We start from the raw sequence: 24,413 nt of genomic DNA, 5'->3' as shown, positions 1-24,413 counted from the left end.
CTGTTCAGCAGGAATGGCTGTTGCGATTCTTGCTTAAGTGGAGGCTGAGATGATCTTGATGTAGAAAGCAGGACAGTTCTTGAGCAGATCCTTTATAGTTACAGTATGCAAACAACCCTTTTATAGAGGCAGCTGAAAATCCTTCAAAATAGGGCTCTGGTTGCTGTAATTAAAACTGGCATTTGGAAAGGTGAGAGAAGATGATGTCAGCTGTCTGTTCACACACAACTCCTTCCTGATTTCTCTGACTCAGTGAAGGGCTCTGCTTTTCAATACTGGTTGTTGTTCTTCATGGTGCTGCAAAAGTTCAAGGCACATTTGCTGACGTACTGCTGGTAATGCTGGATTTTTGGGTTTACGCCTGGATGTTTGGACTTGGGAGTTTTCATTTTGTTCCACATGCAGTAATAAAAACTTTCTCCTCTGGATCCTGGGTCCTGAGTGGTTTCTCCCTTCTGCTTTAGCTATGGCTACAAACGTATTTCAAAACCAGTAGCAGATTAAAAAATCTAAGAAATTAATGATACGTGGGAAGAGTGACAAGGAATAAGTTATGCCCACTGCCTTCTGTGTACTGGGATCTTAGGCCACTTGTTTGTTGCTAACTGTCCACACTGGTGTTTTGTTAACACTTTGTTACCACTGTACAGTTTAAGACTAGAACTGCTTTGTCCCACAGCATTTGCCATTCCTCCATTACAGTTTTTTCTACCCCTGTGACAGACAATCTTTCTATGACATATCAACACGCTTTATTACATGTTGTTACATAAATCCAAATGATATTTTATACAGCTTATCCTCGTAACCGAGCAGCAACTCTCATACTCCATCTTTGCTTGTACCCCAGGGCTGCATTCGCTTTGACCTATGAGGAAAGAAGGAGGGAAAAAGACAGAAACCATCACTACTTCATTGCAGATTATTCTTCTCTTTTTCTGAAAAGAGGAGAGCCAGAAACAGTTCTGGGCGCCTCTCCTCTACTTCTGTGCCAGAGGCTGCAGCCACATCAGAAACTCTAACAGGTGAAAACTAGGACAGCTCCAAGGGGAAGAGGAAAATGCAAGTGGAAAAAGCACTCTGGCACAGTCCAGCAGGCCTCAGCTGCACCAGGGTGAGTCTCAGGGAGGTGGTGTGGTGGCTGGGCAGTGCAACAACCTCTCTGCCAGCTCTGGCTGTCACCTCAGAAATGTGCTGCTACCCCTCTGCCACACAAAGCTGTTTCTGCATAATGTGAATGTGCAGGTCTGCATGCCCAGGCTTGATGCCTGACTTCAGATTAGCTGTGACAATCAGTTTCAGCCACTCGCTCTAATAGCCCAGATGCTATTTGAAATTCAAAATATCAAGTGTACTAAAGATGAGAAAGGAACAGTGCAAAAGAAGGATGCACTCACCAAATCTGAGATCTTGCCACTGTTGCTAGTGGGGTCCTGCAGCCTTTGGCTGTTCCTTCAGGGATACTTCAACAGCACCAAACTCTAGGGAGCAATATGGGAAAGGTATTTTGCATTCAGTGACCAGCACACAGGATAATTAGGAAATCTGGTTTTCAAACAATCCCGTTGCACAGAGTACTACCAGTAGCTAGACAAGGAGAGCCAAAGTACCCAAAGATCCACATCTTGGAGTTGTGGAACACTCTTCCTCTTTACTTACGCAGCTGTGCCTTCTCCTTAGCCATTGCAGCGACTGCATCGTCGTAGCTCTCGAACTGCACATCAGCTTCGCCTGTGGCAACTCCATCGGAGTTGTATTCTAAGAGTATCCTTGTGGGCCTCAGAGGAGCAAAAAACTGAAAAGAAGGAAAAACAGAGACCCAAAAGGTGTGTGAGGTGAGAAAGAATCAAGAGCAATGCACCCCTCATGGTTTTGTTCACAGCCCACATCAACCACGGGGACTGAGCACTCAAGAAGCACAAGACTCCCTCCCCCTCAGGGTGAAGTTGATGAACAGCCAACAACTAAAGTTGATGCACACTTTTACTGCTACTTACATCTACTATGTCTCGGGCGCTAACTTGGGTAGGAAAACCCCTCACATGGACTGTGCGTAGTGATAAGATTCTCCCAGACTGTGAAGAAGGCCCAGAGCTTTCTGCTGCTTCGCTAGCCACTTCTGTGGGAGGGAGGAGAAACATCATTAACACCTGCAATTATCAATTCCCTTACAGGAAAGCTGTAGACGGCAGGGTCATGCTCCCAGTAGCAGACAGCAATGGTGAAATGAAGGCGCCTCAAAGAACACACACACACCACAGGGCTAGACTCACCCTTCTCTCTTTCGGCACTGGAGCCTCTGGTGTAATCCAACTCCCTTTCTTCCGCAGTGGATCCAAGCTCTCTTCTCAGTCTTATCATCTCCTTGCGAAGAGACAAATGCCTCTGCATTTCACGCTTTGTACTTATGTATACTTCTATATATCTAGGATTACAAGGAAACAATTACATGGCACTCCCTGTACTTCCACAGAGATTTGAAAAAGCACGATTACTGTGCACAATGTTATCCTGTCTCAGCTCTGCTCACATACTTGCTGTGAGAGCCACAGATGGTGTGTAGTTACAATTTGGGGTTAACTGGCAAGCAGTAGTTTTGAAGAACTTAGATTGTAAAGTAGGGTCTATGAAAGTGTTTTTCCATGTGTAATGAGAGGCACTCCTCTCGTGTATAAACCCACATACCGTGAGCCAGTTTGTTCTGACAAGATCTTTAGTTTATGGTGTTCCATTGGATTCTTTTAGAAGTAACATCAATTGCTTACATGCCCAAGCTATGTTTTGCTGCAGAAATACAGCACTACTTAAAAACATTCTCTCTTTCCTGCAGTAGCGTGCGTCCCTTTGAATAGCCTTATAAAGGAGACTCTTTTCCCCCAGTGTACTTCTTCTTCAAACTGCTCTATCCCAATCTCTCCAACCCTCAGTTGAAATATATGTATATATGTACATATAACTCAATCCCAAAGCAGACTAATGAAGCCAGCAGATACACAAGATGCACAGGGCCATACTAAACACTAAAAAACCTAAGATTTTACTGCTATGAAATTTGTAGAATGGAATGTAATAAGGTGTGCACAAAAGTTGCAGGAGTAATACACCGAGATGTAACGCAACGTTATGGGAATCTAGCAAAATCCCACTTACACTGCAGAAAGAAACAGCTGGAAAAATACATCCTATTCCTAAGTTTAGTGAAAGTATAAAACTGTATTTACATCTCTAGCCACCTATGCCACAGCTCCTTACTCGGACCCTGCAATGTTCCAGACCTGGCAACAGTACCAAGCTGGGCCTCGCACAGGTTTAACTATTCAGTGTTTAGTCAGAGGCTTCCACAGAACAGAAGAAATAGTGCCATGAAGAAGAGGAGAATGTGGCTGTCCATATCTCCTCTCCTCCTAGCAGGAGCAGGCGCAGTAAGGAAAATAATCTCATGTACAACCTGACTGAGCTCACAGCTCAGCATCCATGCAGCTGGGCTGAGCACAATGCACTTTTCTGGACAAAGGAAAGGAAACGTTGGCAGCAGTTCTGGAAACTTTGGATATAGTTTCTTGGCTAGTTACTTGGGTATACGAAGCTGGGTAGGTGAGCCAACTACAGCCTTGTTCCATCACAACAAACAACAAAACAATAATGGCAAAATCTGAATTAATTAATCCCTACTAGAAGATAGGAAAGTATGTGAGGTCACTGTATTGTTGGGAACACCTGCAGAGCAGTGGTTTAACATGGGCAGGGGAACAAACACAAAGATCTGAGTATGAGATAGCAGGCAAAGCAGCTGGTATTAAGCTAACGGGCAAGCTGTAAGTCACACCGCATGCTTCAGAGGGTAGAAGAACTTGGTATAAACCACAGCAAATCACCTACCTATTCTCCATGTACTCCTTATGCCTTAGTAGGGCTTTAGCTACCATTTCCGGAGCTTCAAACTGCACATAGGCTTCTCCTGTTTTTCTTTCTCCCCGATAAACAAAAGTGATGTCAGTTATCCTCAAACCTATGAGCAGGATGGGGAGAAAAAAGCATTTACATTGTTAGGAACTTGTGCTATGGCTTAGAAAGACGTTTCTTCCTTAACTCCTCTTGTTTGGGCAAATGAATCCAGCAGCTCCCGATGCTTAAATAACTGTTCAAGTTGGCCAAAATATGCACGTATTTTTAACTTCTTAAAAAATTCCAAATTACTTCACTTAAACGTTAGCTTTCACAGAAGCCTTCATTGCCAGTGATAGCTCTGCAACAGATTCATTTAAACTTAATTTAACTGCTAGTGATCAATGAAAAAGCCTGCTGCCGGTGGCATTCACATTTGGCATCATGTTGGCTGTGACTGAGCCTTCGAGCTGGAGAATTGTGAGCATGCCCACCTGTGGTGGGAGAAACACAGGGAGAGAGAAGGTGGTTTCAGTTTACTCTACAACTTGATCTCCTAAGAAATACTGGTTATTTCTGCTAACACCAGGAAAGCTTCTTTCTTATTAAGTGCAGGCAGCAACCACCTGGCTTGCTCCAGCCCTGAGAGCAGGGAACACACACTGCTCAGTAGTTGCTTGGCTGAACAATTCTGCAACTACTAAGGCATAACTGGAACAGGTTGCCCAGAGAGGTGGTGGTAGCCCTGTTCCTGGAGGCACTCAAGGTTAGGCTGGACAAGGCTCTAAGCATCATGATGTAGCTGTAGGTATCTTCATTCCTTGCCAGGCGTTGGACTTGATGGACATAAATGCAAAAAACCTGAATTTAGATTCCTCCTTTTCTTTATTTTCCCTCTTAATGAGTGCTGCAAGAATTGACGTTAACACAGATTTCTGGGAAGTCAAAAGGCAGCCAATGTTCTTCCAGCCAAAAGCTTGTTCAGAAAGCTTTAGTTGCTTCTAACAGCAGGGGGACAGCACTTTGTGACGCTGTTTAAGGTGTTCATGTCTGCACGTGCTCTTTCAGCTCTCACTTAGGGGGAATGACTGCTGAGCTAAACATGAACTCAGAGCACAAAACACCTCATAAACAGAGAGCGGAAACTAGTTTGATTTACCTGCAAAAAAATCTGCAATGTCATCCTCTGTGGAGTCGAACGGAAGGCCTCTGAGCAGTACGACTCCATCGCTCATGACTTGCGACTCATAGCGCAGGCTCTGCAGTAAGCCATCTACATCTTTATCGTGTATTTCATGAACTGCAAGGCACAAAACACGTTTTCCTTCATGGTACAGAGAAGGCAGCACTCTGCATTCGCCTTGTTTGAGGCGTCGCTTCTCCCCCCTTCATACACACGCACAACTTCATCTTCTTTCCCCACACTGCTCCCACATACTCAATGGTCCCCCACATCATAAGTGACTTTGCTGTTCCCACACAGCTCTAAAAGCTTTGACTTCACAGCGCTTTGTTTGCCAGTATTGGCTCCCCGCTGTCCCCCTGGCACCAGCCTGTTTCAGTATTCAAGTAGCTGTAATCAACCAATGTGTTTCCTTCCCATTTAACTTCTGCTGCTCAAACCCACCTTTCACGTAACGTGTGCCCATGTATCTCAAGTTCTTTTCCAGTGCTTTCTGTACATCCGCTTTTGACTCGAGCTCAATCAAGGCATCTCCCCTGCGCCTCCCATCCCTGTTTAGGAGGAAGTGTATGCCATTTTCACCATTCCGAATCTTACAGCCTGGAGATCGGGGAACACAGGACAGAGAAACATGTGCAGCTGTGTCAAGCACGGGGGAGCTTTTGATCCCACACTAAACCTGAGAGTTCTGAACAAAGCTGCCCCCTTGTCCTGACGGGTAGGCTGGGAAACTCAAGTTTCTACCTTGAGCTCTAACACATAGCGCTTCTCACAAAGAAAGGGGGCTGGTGTCCCTTAGGGACATGGCTTAGCGGGCAATATTGGTGGCGGGCAGATGCTTAGATTGGTGGTCTTAGAGGTCATTTCCAGCCTTCCCGATTCCATGGTTCTATGATCCACAGCTTCCATGCTGTGTAAGGGCATGATGCATGCCCTCATACTATTTTCTTTCCGTTAACTGTTAGCCAATCGTTAAATTCTGTAACAGCACAGCGAGCCGTTACAGAGGCCAAGCAGCTCCCTTACTATCAAAGAAGGCCATCATCTCCTTCTTGGTGCACGCGAAGGGGAAGCCATGCGCCCTGATGAGAAACACGGAATCCTCATTCTCCTCCTTGGGAGGCTCCGGGTCCTGCTCCGCGAGCTGCCCTTCCTGTGTCGGCGAGTCGACGACCTGCCAACCGAGAGCCATCAGCGGGGGTGCGGGAAATGGCGCGGCCGCCCCCCGCAGCCTCCGCCAGAGCGCCCCTCGGCCCGCCGCCATCTTAGGCCCCTACCTGGCTGTAGCGGCGCGCGGCGACGAAGAACGAGGCCGCGGCCTGCGGCGCTCCCGGCCCGAGGGAGGCGGCGGCGTTGAGGAGGCGGCGGCGGCGGGCGGGCGGCGGGCGCAGACAGGGCGGCAGCGGCCACGGACGGCGGCCCAGCAGCAACCCGACCACGCCGCGACGAGCCACGGCGGCTGCCATGATCGGCGGGCGGAGAGGAGACCGCGGCTCCGCCTCCCCTTCCCAGGAAGCTCCGGTAGCGGAGGGAGGGCGGGCGGTTGAGGAGTTTTGGGGCGGGTGTTGGGGCTTCGGGCGTGGGGGATCGCTGTATAGTGCTGTCGTCCCGTTAATTTGCCGTCAGTGGTTTTTGTCTGTGTTTCAAAACCGTAAACACATTCAAAGCGGTATCGCTGTTTGCAGCTGTTGCTTTTATAAACTATTTCATGTCGCAGACTCCTACAGGGCAGACGTTGCCCTGATAATAGAACGTGCTCACCTGACAACAGCATTTCATCTGGAAACAGCCCTGCTGAGGCTGCGCCCCTCCAGTGCTGAGATTAGCTGTAGGCCCCTTGCTACAAGACACTAGTGAATTCAATTTTAAAGCGGTTCACCTTCATGTGTTCCCCCCCCCCCCATATTTTAAACGTTGGGTTTATCTTTTAAAGTTTTTAAACAAACAGACTTCATAGGTGCAAAGAAAAAATAAACAAAAAAGTTAGGTAAATTATAGTAATTTCTTTCCAACATCTACCTTTTCCTAGCTGTCATAGAATCACAGAGTCATTAAGGTTGAAAAAGAGCTCTATGATCATCCAGTCCAACTCCCAGCCCATCCCCACCGTGCCCACTGACCACATCCCTCAATGCCACATCTGCACAGTTCTTGAATACCTCCAGGGGTGGTGACACCACCAGCTCCCTGTGCAGGCTGTGCCAGCACCTCAGCACTCCTTCCTATAGGAAATGTTTCCTAGTACCCAATCTGAACCTCCCTTGGCACAACTTAAGGCAATTACTTCTAGTAATATTGCTGTTATCTGGGAGAAAAGACCAACCCCCACCTCGCCACAGCCTTCTTTCAGATCACTTTAGAGGCCCTTGAGCCTCCTCTTTTCCAGACTGAACTGTAAGTTGTCACAGAATAAGCAGATTCCTGAATCCTACAGGCCAAGGGAGCGCTGCATGTGTTCCTCTTTTATGCACATGAATTGTTCTTGAAGGTTTGGGGTCCAAGCAAGGTGTAAAGCAGAATCTCCTGAACAGACGGAATTCCTCTGACCCCTTTGCCTCCAGTGCACCTTCATCCCAGCTTGGGTGACAACCAGCACACCGCCCCGTGCCACAGCCTGTCAGTATTTGCCAGTCACCTTTAGAGGGCACCATTCTGCCGGGCATCTCTGGGCTTCTTGGCTGGTGTGAGGAAGGAGAGCCTTTGAATTTCTGTCAGTAGGATCTGGAGAAAAAAATAATCACCCTTGGACAACAGAACTTGCTTTTATTCACTCTTCAGTGCTGATGTTGAACGAAGCTACCTAGCAGAATAAATCGGTTGTGCTAAGGGTAAAGAGACTACAAGGATACTGCTGGCATGCTCTTGACCAAGAGGATAACATATATGAGCTATTCTTTTTACTGATTGTAGGAAAAAAGAAAACGCTTCTAAGTTCATCCTAAACACACTTATTTTGTAATGGGCTGTTGGGTTATTGGGTTATTTGTCACCGCACAATCTGTCGCTGAGAGTATTAATATTCTGTGTGATTTATTCTATAACTATTCCTTGAAGTTACTCTAGCAGCAGGCCTCCCTTCACTTTCCATGGAAGATGGCCCTGTTACACAACTGTGTGTGTGCAGTGCTCCCAGCATTCAGCAGGGGATGAGCTGGGCCTGAGCAAGCTGATGAAACCTAAAGAACATATTTTGCACAGAGAAGGCAAGGTAACATGAAGCCCCTGCAGATGGTGTCTGTGCTGCAAATGCTGTTGAGATTCGTAGGGATGGTCCCCCACAAATCGCTGGTTTCTATGAAGGTTGCAGCAAGTGTGGCATCCGAGTGCTATAACAGCACTGAAGGCAACTGAGTACCACGTTTATTCCCCTTTCTACCGTCCAGCAGCAACAAAGGTCAGCACTGTGGGGACTCCCAGGACCACTGTGTAATACCTCTCAGTTCCTGTTACTTTGTTCACGTGCTGCTTTTTAGTTTGTTTTTAGTTTTAGAGAACAGTGACCTGTACAGATCACAGGTCCAGTCTGATATGTATAATTCCAACGCTTAGCTGCATTTCTATTGCTAACCTCCAGGGATTGCTTGTACTCAAATCAAATCCCTTCCGTCAATGCACAGACAAGTACCTGATTTGAAAAATGATCAGATCTATAGGTTGAATCTAGAATGCGGAGAGAATGCTGGCAGAGCTCAGTATTCAGACACTGCCATTTATATTTCAAACTGAAGTTTTGTTCTTATTCAAACTTTTGTTCGTCTTGAGTGTTCTGCGCTTACTGAGCTGTGTTATAATCTCTGCTTAGAAAAGCTGAAAACTCTGGTTCGGGACTGAAGCGCTTTCTCAGCTTGAGGGCCTTTTCAGAGCAATTCTTTCAACCCTACAGTACAATGGATAAACCAAAATGACAGCCGTCGGGGTTTGGGTACATTCACTGCGCCTTTGCCGGAGCTGCTGAGCAGCTCAGCCCTTACATAAGGCTGCAGCACTGCCAGTCCGTGCGCTTCATGGCCCGTAGCCATCGTGAGCAGACCGATGCTAATCTGAGACATCAAATGTGTGCATTATGTAACCGTTTCTCCTGACAGCCACCCAGGCAAAGTATTTCCTACTGACTGTGGCAGTAAGAGGCATTTAATTTTGACTTGCCGCTAAAATAAAACGCTCTGTGGGTAGAAGGAAGTGTATGGGTGGGAACAGAGAGAACAGGTTATTCACGTCCCAGCGTGAACGTGCCAGCAAGATTAGCAGTATTTTTGTTTTTCCTCAGTTGAATTTCTGTGGCCAACTTAGTCCGACAAACCCCTTTAGAAAAGAGCTCGAGCTCCGTTTCATGCCCACTTTCACTAACGTGGCCAAAAGGAAAACGGCAGATGTCATGAAATATTTGTTGAGCCTTTGCTGTCTGGTAGAACGCTTCATTTTGAAAGGGCCCCAAACCACCAGTGTAATTTTCATTCGCTTAGAAAAGCGCTGACCTGGCATTTGGGCTTGGTCGGGAGGAAGGAGGCAGAATGTAGGAAATGCAGTTTTGGCATTTAAAAGCTTAAGAAACTGACAAGTCTCGTTACCACGTGAGAGAAACCCCTGGTGTGCCAACAGAAACCAAGTGCTGTGTGGGACTGCAGTGCGTTTGGGTGCACCAATTTTTTCCAGCAATGAATCCCAAAGTGGATTTTCCTCTATCTACCTGTGGCTGTGTTACTTGCAGGACGGTCCACAGGCCCCAGGACGGAACCTTGTGGTCCGTCTGTCACTTCTCTGGAACCCATCTGGCTTCTCGCTGACCAAACAGAGGCAGGTTTTCATGTGAAGTAACCCTCCGAGACCGTCATTTCTGCGGTCAGGAGGTGGCAGTAAGCCTGCGGTGCGGTTTGTTGGGTTTGAATACTCTGAAAAACCAGCCTGCAGCCAATGCCTGGTGCGACATGGATGTCTGCTGCAGCACGCCGTGCTCCCTCAGTATGCCCTTCACAGGACAACGCCGGTGAAGATGCACTTGTGTTTATTCTGAAAACATCCTGCGCTGCAGGGCTACTGACTGCGAGGTACTGAAATATCTCCGGGAAGGATGCACGGTTTGCAGCCCATGCTCACGCAGGGCAGTTCAGGGCAGAGGTTGGGTGACGGTGCTGCTGAGGAGCTGCCAGGAACTTGAGGGCAGGACTGGATTTTTGTTTTACTTCAGTAGCTTGCAGCTGCCCGTATCTTCCATTGTGAGGTGTGTCGCTCCCGAGCTGACTGTGGGCCCCAGCTTAGTTAAAGATTGCTCAAAACCCAAACACCTGTGCTTCTGAAATGTTGGAGGCCATTTTGATAGGTTTGTTTAGTCAGGGCTCTTGAGTGGAGAGGGCAGAGGTGCAGAAGCAAAGGTCCCCCTGTTCTGTTCATGAATGCAGCCGTTATCTGCGAGCACGGGGAGCTGAAGTGCACCATGGTGGGGTACACCTCACCGTGGTGAAATGCCACCGACTGACCTGCTAAGGAAACCGAGATGGCATGCAGAGTGCGATTGCGGCTAAAGCAAAGGGAGCCGCTCTGCTCCTGCATCCCACGGGCAGCAACTTGGGGTGAAGGACGCGGGCAGACCACGTTCCTCGTGCCGTTTACAGCGCTTTCTCGGTAACACCGGGGTCTTCCTCGTTGCTGCCCTGAAGCTGCCACCGCAGCCAGGAGCGCGTCTCCACCTCAGCCGGGGGCTGCTCTTTTGGGGGCTCGCACCGACAGAGCCGTCACCGTTTCCAGGGCAGACGGTTGTGGGAACGTCCGATTTCTGGCTCGGCACGGGCCGCGAAGCGCAAACGGCTCCGCGCCACGCTTCGCTGGAGACCTCGGCGCCGCGCAGCTGGGGGCGCTGCCGCCGGGCGCCCCGCGGCACAGGGCGGAGCGGAGCCGGGAGAGGCGGGCGGCGCCGCGCCGTGTCCCCGCCCCGCGGCGCTCTCCCCGCACACGCCCGCCCTGCGCCGCCGCCGCGAGCCGCGCCGAGCCCAGGCAGCCGCCGGTCCCGCTCCGCCGCCATCGCCATGAGCTTCTTGTTGTGAGTACCTGCCGAGGAGCGCGGGGGGAGGCCGACCCCGCCACCTCTGCCGCCTTCGCCCTCCTGTCTCCGCGCCGTCCCGCCGGGCGGGGGCCGCCGCCCTGAGGGAGAGGGGCGGCCGCTCCCGTACCGTTCCGCGTCGCGGCGGAGCGGCGCGCTGCCCGCCCCCTTTGTGAGCCGGCCCGCGGCGCTAACGGCGCTGGCGCGCTCCGGACTCGGGAGGGTGGTCGCCGGGGCCGGGAGGGGGAACCCGAAGAAAACGGCCGAGGGTTCGGGGAAGCGCTGCGGGAGGCCGGCGCGGGGCGGCGGTGCTGCGGGGCGCGCGGTCGTCGGCCGAGGCGTAAGAAGGATCCCCGAGGAGTTGGTGATAGTCGAGGGGCGCGCGGGACCGTACGTTTTGTAATTGTGTTTCGTAGGCAACAACGGGATGAACTTTGGTTCCTCCCCTCGGGAACAAAGACGAGGTACTGCCGGCAATTAACATAAACCGGTTCCGTGACCTATTAATTAACGTGAAGATGCGCTCTAGGGAAGGAAAGGGAAGGCGGGAGGCTGCCGAGGGCGGAGGGAGGGCCGTCGCCTTCCCGGCTACGTGCGGGCGCCTCGGGACTGCTGCCGTGGGACTGACAGCTGCGAGCGGCTCCCGCTGATAGCCGCCAGATGTCCGCGGCCTCCTTCGGGGCAGCCGCGTTATCTGCGGAGCCGCGTTCTCGTGGAGACGAACCGGCCCGGCGCTAGCTGACGTCCCCCGGAGCTCCGCGTCGCGTCCAGCTTCTAACGCCGCTAACGGAGCCGCTCGTCTGGAACTGCATTGCTGCCGCCCGGTCCCGGGAGACGCCACTCGGTTGCGGGGTCGGAGCCGCACACTGGAGCTGGGCGCAGATGACCGTCGGTGGATCCGGGAGCAGCGCTCCTAATGAGAAGAAGCCCAGCTGTCCCCCTCCTTCATCATTCCCAGCTGCTGCAATGGAGAAGGGAGACAGGGTTTCTTGTACAGTGGTGTCCTGGGAGTTTGGTTTGCAAATAAGACAACCTCGTGCTCGTTGGCATTTGGCTAACTGGCAGTGGAATAGCATGAAACCCACCGCCCTCTGTTGTGGGCAGTAATGAGACTTTTGTTTTTTTCCAGACACTTCTGAAACCCAGGAAAGCAAACCTTCCCCCCTGCCTCCATTGTTTCACGTACTCCCGCTGTTGAAAAATAGAAGTGGAAACTGAAGTTGTTGCATGGCAAAGCCAGAAGTGCTGGCACAGCTGTCTCAGCTGTTGTTGGCAGTGTGGTTGGTGGCAGCTCTTTTGCTCAGCTGCAGTTTAGAAACGAATTTAGATAAAATAATGTTACCAGGTTGTCTCGGGGAGGCCTAGGAAACAGCCTGTGTGCTCCTGGCAAGTAGTTTAAGTTAATGTCCCCTTTTATCCAGTGTTGATTTCATGTTATCTGGGTAGATCTGTTCAGCAGCAGCAGTTGAATATCTTTATTTTTAGTAGTTCAACCTTGTTTTGTGCTGCAAAACCCCCACGTTTCCCACAGTTTTCCGTAGCACTTTTTCACCAAGGGTTTCCTGGATACGAAGGTAACCAAGTCGTTCCTTTGTCCACGCTATTTTCTCTGCCTCGGTGGTACCACTGTCTGCGAACGGACACCCAGTTTTGATCTCAGCAGCCCAAAGTTGTGCACCCACCAGAAGGAGCTGTCTGCATCACGGCAAACCTGTCACACAGGTTTATCACCGGTAACATGGCTGTAGTGTGTCAGTTTGACGCCCGAGTACTGGAAGCCTTGTTCTGCTTGCAGACGTCGTGCCTTGGTCTTGATTGCGCCTGGATAGCGCAGGGTGCCGGGGGCCCCTCGCAGCCGTTGTGCCGTCCCTGTCTGCTGACGAAGCCAGTGCTATTCTTCTCTGTTGCTAGGACCAGTGCCACATAAAGCTACGTGGGGGAAGAAAATCAAGGGAAACCATTGTCTTCTCTTGTTATGGATCGCACTATAGAAAGAGCGTGTTTTGCGACCAGTCACTGGATTAATACAGCTCCGTTTTGACAGCAGTTTTTATTTTCAGCCTCACCGCCTTCTCTGTCTGATTGTTTTCTTTCTGAAAACACCTCTGAAATGATTTTATAGGCTGTCTTGGATCTTTAGCAAAACTAAAACGGAGAGAGCTGAACTAAGAAGTATCTTTAGTTCCAGAAAACTCAAGAAGTTTTCTCTGGGAGGAAATTGCAGCTTGGTTGCAGGTACTGGAGCTTACATCTCCAAGGACAAAAATTAAAGATAGTTCTGGTAGGCGTGCCATATGGTAACATGCTTGTGTTGTCCTGTGCTGGCAGAGCTTACGTAAGAAAGCAGCTAGATAATTTATTTTTAAAAGGAATATATTTTTATTGTTAAAGTTGTGAAACTATTTTCTTCTATTTTTTTATTATTTTTATTTTTTAATAAAAGCCATCCCCATGTTCTCTAAGTTCCTGTGTGCGGAGTTCCAGGAGCTTCTTAATGCTAGGTTGATGAAGGTAATCAGAAGGGGTAAGACATTGGTGGGCTGAGAGCTGGTGGATACATTGCGTGGTGGTGTGGGTGAGCAGCAGTAGTTTGGGGGTGTATGTGGGTGAGCCAATGTGGAGTGACCTTGGAAAGCAAGCAAGGGAAAGGCGTACTCCTACTTTCCTGTCTTACATAGGGCAGGATAGCCAAGCAGTTTCTTCTGATGATGTCTGTGGTTAATTTTTGTATTTGCAGAAAATGCGATAGGACGGTCATTTTTTCCTTCCATCTCTTGCGGAGTAATATCAAAATTAGAGCTGGTGTTTTTGTTTCTGGATTGCCAAGCTGTGGCCTCCTGTTTCCCAGTCTGCCCCTGCTCTTGAGAACACCGTGGCTGTTTGTTTCACCTTCTTTGCCTTTCCAAGGCCCTGAGTTGCTGTTACTACCTGCTGAAAGCTGCTTTTAAAGTGGATGGTGGTTTTCAGCTTCTGTAGCTGGAGAGAGGAACCCAGTGCTTCATGAATGCTTCTGCAGCTCAAAGTTGAGACGTCGTATCTGTCTCCTGGTTATCAAAGACTCCCACAGAGGCTGTCATGCACTAATGAACTGGAATTTCAGTCATTGAAAACCAATGTGTGGGCAGTAACAGACTGTTAGAAGTGGGACATGTTCATGACAGAAAGTCAGACCTCCTTGTTCCCATTACTTTTAAATATATGTTTTATAGGACAGAGTAGGGCAAATTCTTTGGTTTTAAGTTGACTAACGTAATGCTGCTGTGTAGACTGGATTCCTAGAGGAGAGACTGAGGGAAAGGTTCTTGAAACGTGTGTGTTGGCTCAGCACAGCCTGCTGTTCAACCAGTACCACAAGGGATGCAGTCACTTCTTTTCCCAGAAGTGTGCTGGGAATGAAATTTCTCTCAGGTTTGCCTATGACTGAATCAGAGAGAGAACTGAAACACGTTTTAACACTTTTCCTGTAAGCTTTAATGTTTGCTGAGAAAAATGGAAGGATTCTTTAAAGGCAGAGTTCAGCAGTGACCCAGCGCTATGCGAGATGTAAAGCTTTTCTTTTCTGGCTGCTTGTCTCTTTCATTGAATGGTAGGTTGTAGAAATAGACAGATAGTCTTACCTGATGGCTGTGTTGAACGCTGTTGAAGCATGTCACTTCAGCTGTGCTGCTAACTGTGCTTGATTCCTGTGTTGAAAGGCTTGCTGTTGAGGTGTGCCCCTTGGCTGGCACTCATCTGTCACTTCTACAGAAGGGAGCACCAACAACAGAAAGCTTCCGGAAACCATGGCAATGAATACAGCATTAAAGCTCCTCAGAAGAAGTGTTGGTGTTCCTCTGGCACCACCTGTGGTACAACTTATATTCCAGTTCTCAGCCTATTAAAAAATGCTCTATAGAGCCTCTTGTTGCATTGCTTCCTTCCTTGTTCATCTTTGCAGAAGACTAAAGCATTTTATGAGGGTGCAGTTTGCTGATGTGCTTGTCATCCTTACGATCTGGCCAAGCGAAGCTAAACCAGTAGAAATCTATTGATTCCTTTTTGGTACGGTTAATTTGTAACTGATTTAGCTGTGTGGGGTCATGGAGTTGTGACACTCAGGGGTGGCGTGGGAGGCATGGAAGCATTGGGAGTGGACGTGGCAGAAGGCAGGGAAGAGCCTTCTTCCGTCCTTCTTGCACTGGCAGTCTGGTTAGTTAAGCTGTACCATCACCCCTGTCCTTCAGGCTTTGTTGGGCTCTGTGTGCATTGCTGCCTTCTTAGATCGTTGAGGTTTTGCTCCTCCTAGCAGGATTAATTAAAAGTGAAGGAAGAAACATGCTAACAGTGGTGTTGTTCAGTGTGAAAGTTGTGTATGCTCACTTGGAGGTGAGTGTCTAGTCTTAACTACTTCCTAATGGTTTGGTTTTGCACTGCAATTGTTTTCCTTTGTTTGTTCTTCACTCTTTGTGTTTGCTATGTAAGTGAACCTACAAATTAGCTATTTGTGTTTGTTGGATGAGAACTGTGGTGGAGCAGGGATGGCTTTTAGGGGAGGATTTGGGCACGTGTGCTGTAGGATGGTTTTCAGTCTGGAAGAGATATCTGATGCAGTGTGCAGTTTTCTGCCAAGTCTTTGAATTTAGGATATATTTAAGGCAATAGAGAACAATGGTTAAGGACAACCCCAAGGGCCACAATTACCAGCTTAGGCTGTACATGTCCTGCAAGATGTGTGTTATCCTTTTGTTTGAAAGAGGTTGAAAGATTAGAAGTGTTTGTCCAGCAAAGAGTGGTTCAGGAGTTACAAGACTGGCAATATACTTTCATGCCCAAGGCTGGCAGAATGAAGCTGCTTGTTTCACTTAACCACATTTCATTGTGCCCCCTTAAGTCTTATAGAGCAAGCAATAACAGATTATGCTGCCAAAGCTGTCAATAACCCTTTGACCCACAAATCAACTCAAACCGCAGAATAGGGTTTGCAATGCTTTTAGCATTTATAAGCTGAGCCATTTCCTATTACAGGCTATGGGACTGCAAGAATTCACTGCTCTGTCTTATCTGCATGTGTTGCCTTTTTACCTGTGGTATTTCCTTTCCGTTCACTTTCCTAGCACTTCTTTGGCACAGGTGTGATGCTGGCTGTTACTGCTTTAAATTCTGGTGGTCAGCTTTGAGCACTGTATCACTCAGAAGTGGTCCTTTAAAAAGGGAAGCAAAGGCTTGTATTTCTAATAGCCCAAAACAGCATAAATTCATGTGTATGAGATGTTAATTCTGCTTTAATACATAGACAGTCCCTCACTGTGAATTCGTGAAGGTAAAAGCAGTTTTTCCTGGCAAAGGTGTATTTGAAACATTTAAAAGCAGTGAATTGCCAATGACTTGGAACTGAACTTATTCACTATTTGCATGATTTTTTCAGTTTTCCTTCAGAAGCAAACTAAGGATAAGATGCAGCTTCTTGGTCCTTTCAGGCCTTGCCCTTCGATTCATTGACTTCTGAGTCATGAAAGAACTTGCAGATTTAAGGAGGCTTCCTTCCATCTGTCCGTCAATCCATCTCTACCCTGGCAATGCAACAGCAGCCCTTATCTACTGCTCTTCTGCTTTTTGTGTAAAGACAGTTCTGCCTTGTTCACCCTTTCCTCTCCTTCCTCCTCCTCCAGTTCCCAGCTGTTCCTTGGCAGGAATCCATTTCTTTTGTTATTCTCGCATGCCTCCTGTGATCCTGCCTGTATTTCAGCTTACATTTATTTAAAGCTTGCTGCCTTTCCACCTACTTGTTTTGCTTGCCTATCGCTGCATATTATCTTTAAATTTGGTTGCTTATGTACAGAGGTAATTACTTGTGTCCTAGGGTTATGAGCACAGCTGATGTACAAAATCTGACTCCCTTCCTTAGTGAAGAGAATTCTGTTGCAGGTTCCAACTTGGAACACCTGAATTTGCTGTTTGTATCACAAGTCGTACTCCTTTCTTTATGACAAACAGAATAAATGGGTTTAACTAAGCTTTGATAAAAAGCTAAGTGCTTTTATTCCTAAAAATGCTGTCATCTGATTTCTTCTACAAAAACAGCTTGAATCCAGATGACAACGAGATGTGCTCCCGACGTTGTCTTGAATAAAACAGCCTGTTATTTTGGCTTTGCTGGCTCACATTTGAGTTGCGTTTTTACCAACTTCAGTATCCTGGTCTTACTGCTGAGTGTTCTAGAGCCAGGGTTCAAAGTGACACTTCAATGTCTTCTACTTGTCATACATCACCATGTTTTTTTCCCTCTTGTGGTTGACGTCTCTTAAAGTTTTGTGTTGCAGTGTCAGTGGACAAGAGGATTATCTGTGTACAATGTCAGTTTGTAGGAGAGCGGTTAGACTGATGGGAACTCAGCTATGTCATGCACGGGCTGAGCTAGTGGCCAAAGAAGTGCTCTCCTGTGTGGGAGCAGCTGTTCCACCTCTGAAATTGTGGCCAGGTGAGGTTTCTTGTTATGATTCCTCGCAAGGTATGAGCAGATTGTGCTGCAAGTACTTAGAGAGCCCTCCTGCAAGACTGTATTAAAGATGGGGTTGTGTAAGATCTGCTTGGTGATGAGATAACGCAGGGTATTTTTGGAAAGCTGCTCGAATATTCTTTGGTGCCTCCTGTCCATGTCTTCCTGTTGTTCTCTGGGTTATATCTTGGCTCTGATGATTGTTCTGTTACTTCCTGGATCCAGACCCCATTTTGCCAATTAGTCCAAGTGGAAGAGCAATCTTAAGGATATGCTGTGGGGTTTCTGCTGGGACGTTGCCCAGTGCTTTTTGTCTGCAGTGTTTGCCATGTGTGTGACAGCAGCTCCTTCTGTGTGGGGTTAGAAAAAACATACTGCCTTGCAAAAAGTGCTGAAGGGATCCCTCTGCTATTAAAGTTAGTTTTCTCCTTTTTCAGTGCTACCTTTTCCCTAACCACGTTGACGTATTGTTCTTTTTACTGCTTTTAAAAGGACTGAAGGCTGTCTTACAGTTTTGTTAGAGCTTTCTTCCTGCCCTGCTGTGATTTCTTAGCTTGTCTGACCAGCTTTACTTTAGTCATTCGTAAAGCGTTGGCTTTCAAAAGCACTGATCAGCATTTTGGGAAGCGGTCCATATTCTGAGGCATGTTCTTCAAGCACTATATTTGGTGTATAAGTAAGGATCTAATTTGATATTTGAGCCAAGTTTTTATTACTGTAATTCATCATTCTCAGCAGCATGTAGATTGCATCCTGAAAAGCTGTGCTTGCCGCCTTCTTAAATGTGTTCAGAGGGTGTGACTGTTTCCAGCAGATAGGGCTTAGGATGCTGAGGGCATTAGTAATGTAAAGGTGTAGGGAGAATTCAGCTGGATATAAGGACATTTCTGTCGCGTGTGGAATAGTTTCCTTTTGCATGGGACGCTTATGTCCTTGTTTTATGAAATGGGAAGTGTGCTCTAGTGAAGAAATGGAGGCAGACAGATGCTGTTAAGCTCGTGCTTTGCTAGTGACCCCTTGGTTCCCTTTTCTCACCTCCTGCTTTGCAACCCGAATACTAACTGATGTATTCCTAGTTCCTATAGTTACTCCTTAATGCCTACTCATATGGTGTAGTAAGCCTCCTTTCTTGATATTTCCTCTATCTTGACTTTAAATGCAATCGGTGGTGCTACATAAAGAAGTAACAGCCTCACGGGGTTGGGAGTTTCCTTGTAGCTCTTTTGGAATTCCCTTACTGGTGCCTTCTCTAACGGTACCTTCTAGTCACCGTTTCTGATCACTCGTGGATGCACACACACTGTGTGTTCCATTTGTTTCCTTCTCCTGTTGGTATTTTTCACTCTGCCTGCCAGGCCGGGACTTGAATGTTGCTGCTTCCCCCAGGAAAAAAAGGTTCTGTTCCCTTGTGCTCTGCATGTTTCCATGTGTCTGTGTAATGTGTGCAGTAGCATCTTGCTCCCACATCTGTTTGCAGGCATCTTCCTGCTGTCTAACTGACTTTCTTTGGAACACAATGTTTTCTTGGGAACAGCTGAGTGCTGGGCATTAAGGATTCCTCCAGATCAGGCAAAGAGTCCCGCGTTTGCTTTCTGGGCTTTGCCTTCGTCGCACACACAACAAATGACAGAGAGCAGTACTCCAGATCGCAGACTTCAGGGTGGAGCCTCTCTGCAGGTGTTGGTGTTGGGGAGCACAGGGTGTGCATGGTGAGCGTACTGTGTGGTCTTCTGTCACAGGCACCTGACTTGTGACTCACATGGTGCTTGCCACCAGGCAGGCTGCATCCTCGGTTGCTTCTACTGTCATGCAGCACTCCTTGCTGCAGGGCATGTATGGCATTCCTTTCTGCAACCTTGCAGCTGCCATTTGCAGCTTTATCAAGTCCCCTTTTCTTCAAGGGATAACATGCTGTAGATTTGTGTACAGTAGAAATAAGTGTTTGGCTGGCTGTGTTTGAACCTTGGTGGAAACTACACTTTGAAGCGTTAACTGGGTGAAGCTCTCACTTCTCTTTGCATTCAAGCTGCGCCCTTTTAAATGAGCTAATGGTAATTGACAGGAATAAGGGTTTCCTGGAAGAAGAGGGGAACATGAGTGAGAGAAAAAAGTGCTGTTCGCTTTGCAGAGAACTTGATTAGTGACTGAAGTGATGAAGGTACTGAACTCCTCCTCAGTGGTCCTAAAGGGGAAACAAATCAAAACAGAACGAAGCAGTTGGGGAGGAGGGAGCCCTTGGTGTCTGCCTCCTTAAGAGTTCTGCATGTAGCCTGTTTTATATATATATATGTATATATTTAATTAACTATATTTATTATATATTTTATTAATATATTAATATATTTTAATTTAAAAAAGGATGACATGAATATTAGAATATACAAAAATAAATCTAGGTTTGGCTTCACCTGACAGTTCCAAGGTGTATTCCTGTGTGTGTGCACATACACAGTAGATGAGCATGTTAAAGCAGTGAAGGAAACTGGATCTTATTGAAAGAATCCAACGAAAGCAGCCCATTGCCCTGCTTGCTTTGAAATTGCAGTTCATTTGCAAAACAACAAGCTCTGTCAGTTCTTATGTCCCGTACGCATTTCCATATCCCTGCTGTCTGCGTGTTGGCCCCTGCCTGTCTTTGCGAGTCAGCAGGACACGCATGGCTGAGTGTCGTACTGCTTTCATCCCATCCAAGTTCCTCTCCAACGGGTTCTTTTTTCTTCTCCTTTCCATGTCTCTGTGCTGTCCCCCTCCTTGCGTTTTGCAGCACTGCTGTTAGTCCTTCAGGCTGAGTCACTTCCATGACCGTTGGATGCTCTGGGAGTTAGTTGGTGTTTGTGAGCAGTGTACGGCTCAGCTTGCCATGTTTGTTTTGAGGGCTTTCCAGGAGATGAAAGCTTATTAAGTGAACGTGCTGTATGTGAAACAAGGGAATTGGTCTGCGAGCATAGCAAACTGATGATGACTTCCTAGTTATGGGATGGTGTTCTGGAGGCTTCCCTCTTCCTTGCATTAGGAATTGCAATAACCTGCATCCCGCTGGATGAACTGCCGGAACACCATTGCCACTGATGTGGGTGGGGTGGTGGTAGGCAGGAGCACTGTAGCACAGTACCTCCCCCTTGTTCATAGGCACATTGACGTCCCAGATGGAAGAACAGGCAGGGAGCTCTGGAGGAGCGCAGGTGCCTGGTTCTACGTCTGTAGCCATGGAGCACCTATAGGGGCTTGGCTCTGAGGGCACTGCTGTAGGGGTGGCACAGGGTGCAGAGGGCAGAGCTGGACTGAAGGGCCTCCCATCAGAGCCAGTCCTCAGGTGCTGTGCTCAGCTGGCTGCCTTCTGAGGAAGGATGGCAGGGGGGCCTTTTCTGGTGCTCATCATTGCAGCCAGCTTATGCTGGGCAGCCGCTGAATTTACTCAGTTTTACCAACTCTGAAATGTGTTTCTAGAAGGAAAAAAGAGCAGTTTGAATCTGTGAAGTGTGTGTGTTACGACAGCTTGCAATGCTGAGTGCTGATTGTTGGGACAAGAAGAAGCAAAACCCTTCCTTAAGGCTGCTCTCGGTAGCCTTACTGGATGTGAATCATCTGATAAACTTTTTCAACACGTAGAGACTTGTGTATAGTGCTACCTGTATTCTTGTTGCTTGTAGGAATATTGATAATCTTATGACTTTTTGATCCACCTCCTCTCATCTCAGCCTGTGTGAGAGGCTAAACTGTGAAGACAGTTGATTTTCTGACAAAAGGGAGGCAGACTGTAGTTCCTGTCTTAATGGACAGGGAATTAAAAGCTCATAAAAATACCTATTTCACTGTCAGAAAACAGTGTTTTCTCCTTTGATAGAAGGAGATGTTATTTCAGAGCAGTTGCTGAGGGGTAAAAGCGAAACAGAAAACGAAAACAGGTTATTATATACCTCTTGAAATGTATGTTCAGGTTGAAAAGTGTACTGAAAACATTGCTTATTCCACAGTCAGCAAAGGAAAAGAAAGGATGGGGAGGGACAGGTAGCAGTTTGTATTTACCCCATTTCTAGACACTGAAAGAAGCATTCCTTTTAGGAGCAGCCTGCACTGTTTTGCAGGCATTGTGAGTTCTGAGTGCTGAAAAATCAGGGCATTGTTTTAAATCCCTCCGGTCTGCGATATTTTATTTTTAGATGAGGAAACCTTTAGATTTGTGTGTGTTGGTGGCTTGTGAAGTGTGGGATTTTGGTTTTTGTTTTTGTTTTTTAAAGCAAACCAAAAAACAATTTTTTTTTCTTTCTGAAAGGTTCCCCACCTTTGTGTTTTGGAACTGGTAACCTTGGCTATTTTTGCTGTTATTGTTTGAAACCTGGATTTCTTTTTAGACTGCTGTGTGGCAACAGCCTTCTGTAGCCTGGGTAACTGCCTGTGACGTGGGTGGCGATAGGTGAGCTACGCACACAGACATTGCTCACAAGGACTGCATCTCCTAAGGGTGGTGTCAGCTCTGGGAAAAGGTGCTTCTCAGGCACCCTCAGCATGATGATTCTAATTGCAGTAGACAATTAAGTTATTCCTAGATCTCCTGCTCATTGGACTGGGAAACTTTGGCTGTGTGCAGCTGATCATTTTCAGTCACTGTTTTGTACAGCAGTGTGTATAAATAATAAACAATGTGTATTCTGTGCCTGTAGGAATGAGCATGAGGCTGTAGAAATTATTCAAATCAGTGCAACCGGTTCTTTCTTAAACAAACAGCCAACAGCAACAAAACCCTGGGCTTGGAATTACCTTCCAGCCACTGCCTTATGTTTCAAGAGAGCTGCTATGTTGTGTGAGGAGTTGGCAGCTCTTAACTCTTTCCCAGACGGGCTGCTTAGTGATCTTGGCAGGGTTTGTGTTGCCCTCCATGGGAAGACAGTTCTGCTTTTATGGTTTAATGTTTGTGAAAGCTATTTTTGTGAAGTGGGAGTGCTCTCTGCAAGCGTATTGCTTTTGCTAGTGTTCAGAGTAATAACAGTGGTGGTGTCTGAAGATGCAGATGGAGGCCTTCCCAGTGAGAGCTATCAGCTCATGTACTTCCAGTCTCTGTTCATACATATGTTTGCTGGCTTTTAACTCTTGGACTGCAGTGAACTGTCTCTTAATATTGAATGTAACACAATATTGGAATATCTTGGAGCTCTTGCAGTTTTCTAAACTGCAGTTGGCTGCTCTGGTAGCACGGTATCTCATTTGAAGCCATTTGCCTGATCCTGTGGTCATAGAATCACAGAATGACTTAGCTTGGAAGTGACCTTATTAAAGTCTACCCAGTTCTACTTCCTGGCCATGGGATAGTTACCAGCCACTAGATCAGGCTGCTCAGGGCCCCATCCAGACTGGCTTTGAATCCTCAATCCCTGTTCACCCTCATGGGAAGTTGTATCCAGGTGTTAGACCAGCATTTGCAAAACTTGCTATAGTTCTTGTGTAGCTGGGCTCTGAGGTTTCTCATTTTGCCCAAGAGCATGGCTGAAACACTCATTTCTCTGTCCTGTTGCACCTGTAGCTTCTGACCACAGGATGCAAGCTTACTTGCTGGCTTTGTCTGCTGTAGGTTGATGGTTCTTTGTCTCTACACCTGTTGCGTGCAGGTATGTCAAAGGAATGTATGCTGTAGAATACTTGTTTCCCAAATTCTTGTGTAGGTTTTGATGCCTCCAGATTGAAATGAATGATGAGACGTGCACATTTTAATAGGTGGGAATCAGGCTGGAAAATAATTGACTTTTTGGTATTACAAGAGCTGAGGAAAGCAATGCCTGGCTTGCACACCTTCTGTCTTCAGAACAGAAATGTTGTGACTACTCTGTGTTATAAATAGAAACGCTCAGGTTAAATCTTGGCATTGCAGATTTTGAACACGTATGATCTGTTTTTTACCTGCTATCCTTCTGTTGCTGTGATTGTCATAAGGGATAAGTGTTTACATTTGGAAACAGTTGATTTGCTTTCTAAAAGTAGCTAGAGGTTTTTCTTTTAATTTCTGTGCTGGCATCTTGGCTATTGGAAACTAACGTGATCGTACTCCAGCATGTCTATTCTTAGCAGAATGTTTTAATTTGAAACCCATTGTTATTGTTTGAAGGCCTGAAATGCTTGCTTTTCTGGAATTTAGTCCTTGCCTTACAGTGTTTCTGTGTCTCAGGGTTTAAAAAGAGGCACGTTGGGAGTAAGGAGGTGCTCAGCTAAAACTTGGGCCTTCTCTGCTAAGCACACTCTTTGGCCTGCAGCAGTGAGTCTCTGCCTCAGTTTCCCTGTGTATAGCAAGACACTAATGATGCCTACTTCAAAGATACTTTGTAGGATTAATTAATGCTTAGAAAGGCCTTTGAAGATGAAGAAGCAGGATTTGAAATATGAAAAGTTTCCATGCCCCAGGTAGAAATGTTCTGTGTGCTGACTGGAGTTTGGCTTTTTCCAAATCTTTTGAGCACCTCCAGATGCTTGGAGGGGCTTATTTCAGATGGACTGTGGAGGTAGATGCTTTCAGGAGACACCAAGTTGTATAGCATTACCTCCAGAGATTTGTTACTTGGCGCAAAGAAAGACAGATGATATCCCACAGCCTCAGCAGTATGTGCAGGTAGCAGGCTTATCCTGAAAAAGGGGCCACTGCAGCATTTTCCAGTTATTCTTCCCTAGGGCAAGCTTCTGTCCTTCCCAATGTTTGATAAACCAGTCCATTGATGAGCCCTGTATGAAATGGTTTATGGTAATCGTGGCACTGTGTTCTTAGCCTCTAACAGACTGGAGAAGCAGTTCTGTCTTTACTTTCCAGGGATGTGAAATAGTGGTGATAATTTAAAATAAGATCTGAATTTCTT

At 47.1% G+C, this 24,413-nt stretch overlaps 2 protein-coding genes across 2 annotated transcripts in view; one reads left to right on the top strand and one right to left on the bottom strand.

The window, feature by feature from the left end:
- Window positions 1-412: 412 nt before the first annotated feature.
- On the bottom strand, window positions 413-6,576 carry GRSF1 (G-rich RNA sequence binding factor 1). The gene is made up of 10 exons (XM_072336347.1): window positions 6,346-6,576; window positions 6,095-6,242; window positions 5,513-5,668; window positions 5,045-5,185; window positions 3,880-4,009; window positions 2,274-2,425; window positions 1,998-2,119; window positions 1,660-1,795; window positions 1,398-1,481; window positions 413-868 (listed from the first exon to the last, which is right to left on the bottom strand). Exons 1-9 carry the CDS (start codon window positions 6,532-6,534, stop codon window positions 1,423-1,425), a joined length of 1,233 nt encoding a protein of 410 aa, XP_072192448.1. The 5' UTR covers window positions 6,535-6,576; the 3' UTR covers window positions 413-868; window positions 1,398-1,422.
- Window positions 6,577-11,036: 4,460 nt separating this feature from the next.
- MOB1B (MOB kinase activator 1B) overlaps window positions 11,037-24,413 on the top strand; it is a 38,046-nt gene continuing 24,669 nt past the window's right edge. The window contains exon 1 of the mRNA XM_072335304.1: window positions 11,037-11,102. Within this exon, the coding sequence (XP_072191405.1) occupies window positions 11,089-11,102 (14 nt within the window). The 5' untranslated portion in view covers window positions 11,037-11,088. The remainder of the gene's footprint in view (window positions 11,103-24,413) is intronic.

The sequence above is a fragment of the Excalfactoria chinensis genome, chromosome 4, assembly GCF_039878825.1.
Source record: "Excalfactoria chinensis isolate bCotChi1 chromosome 4, bCotChi1.hap2, whole genome shotgun sequence".
Classification (NCBI taxonomy): domain Eukaryota; kingdom Metazoa; phylum Chordata; class Aves; order Galliformes; family Phasianidae; genus Excalfactoria; species Excalfactoria chinensis.
This window is presented reverse-complemented; position numbering and strand designations above follow the sequence as displayed.

Excerpts from the sequence above, each read along its gene's own strand:
- GRSF1 (XM_072336347.1), bottom strand. The coding sequence starts at position 6,534 with ATGGCAGCCGCCGTGGCTCGTCGCGGCGTGGTCGGGTTGCTGCTGGGC. Across the intron at positions 6,243-6,345 it reads CCGCGCGCCGCTACAGCCAG|GTCGTCGACTCGCCGACACA; the intron begins GTAGGGGCCTAA and ends CTCGGTTGGCAG. Across the intron at positions 5,669-6,094 it reads GATGATGGCCTTCTTTGATA|GCTGTAAGATTCGGAATGGT; the intron begins GTAAGGGAGCTG and ends CCCGATCTCCAG.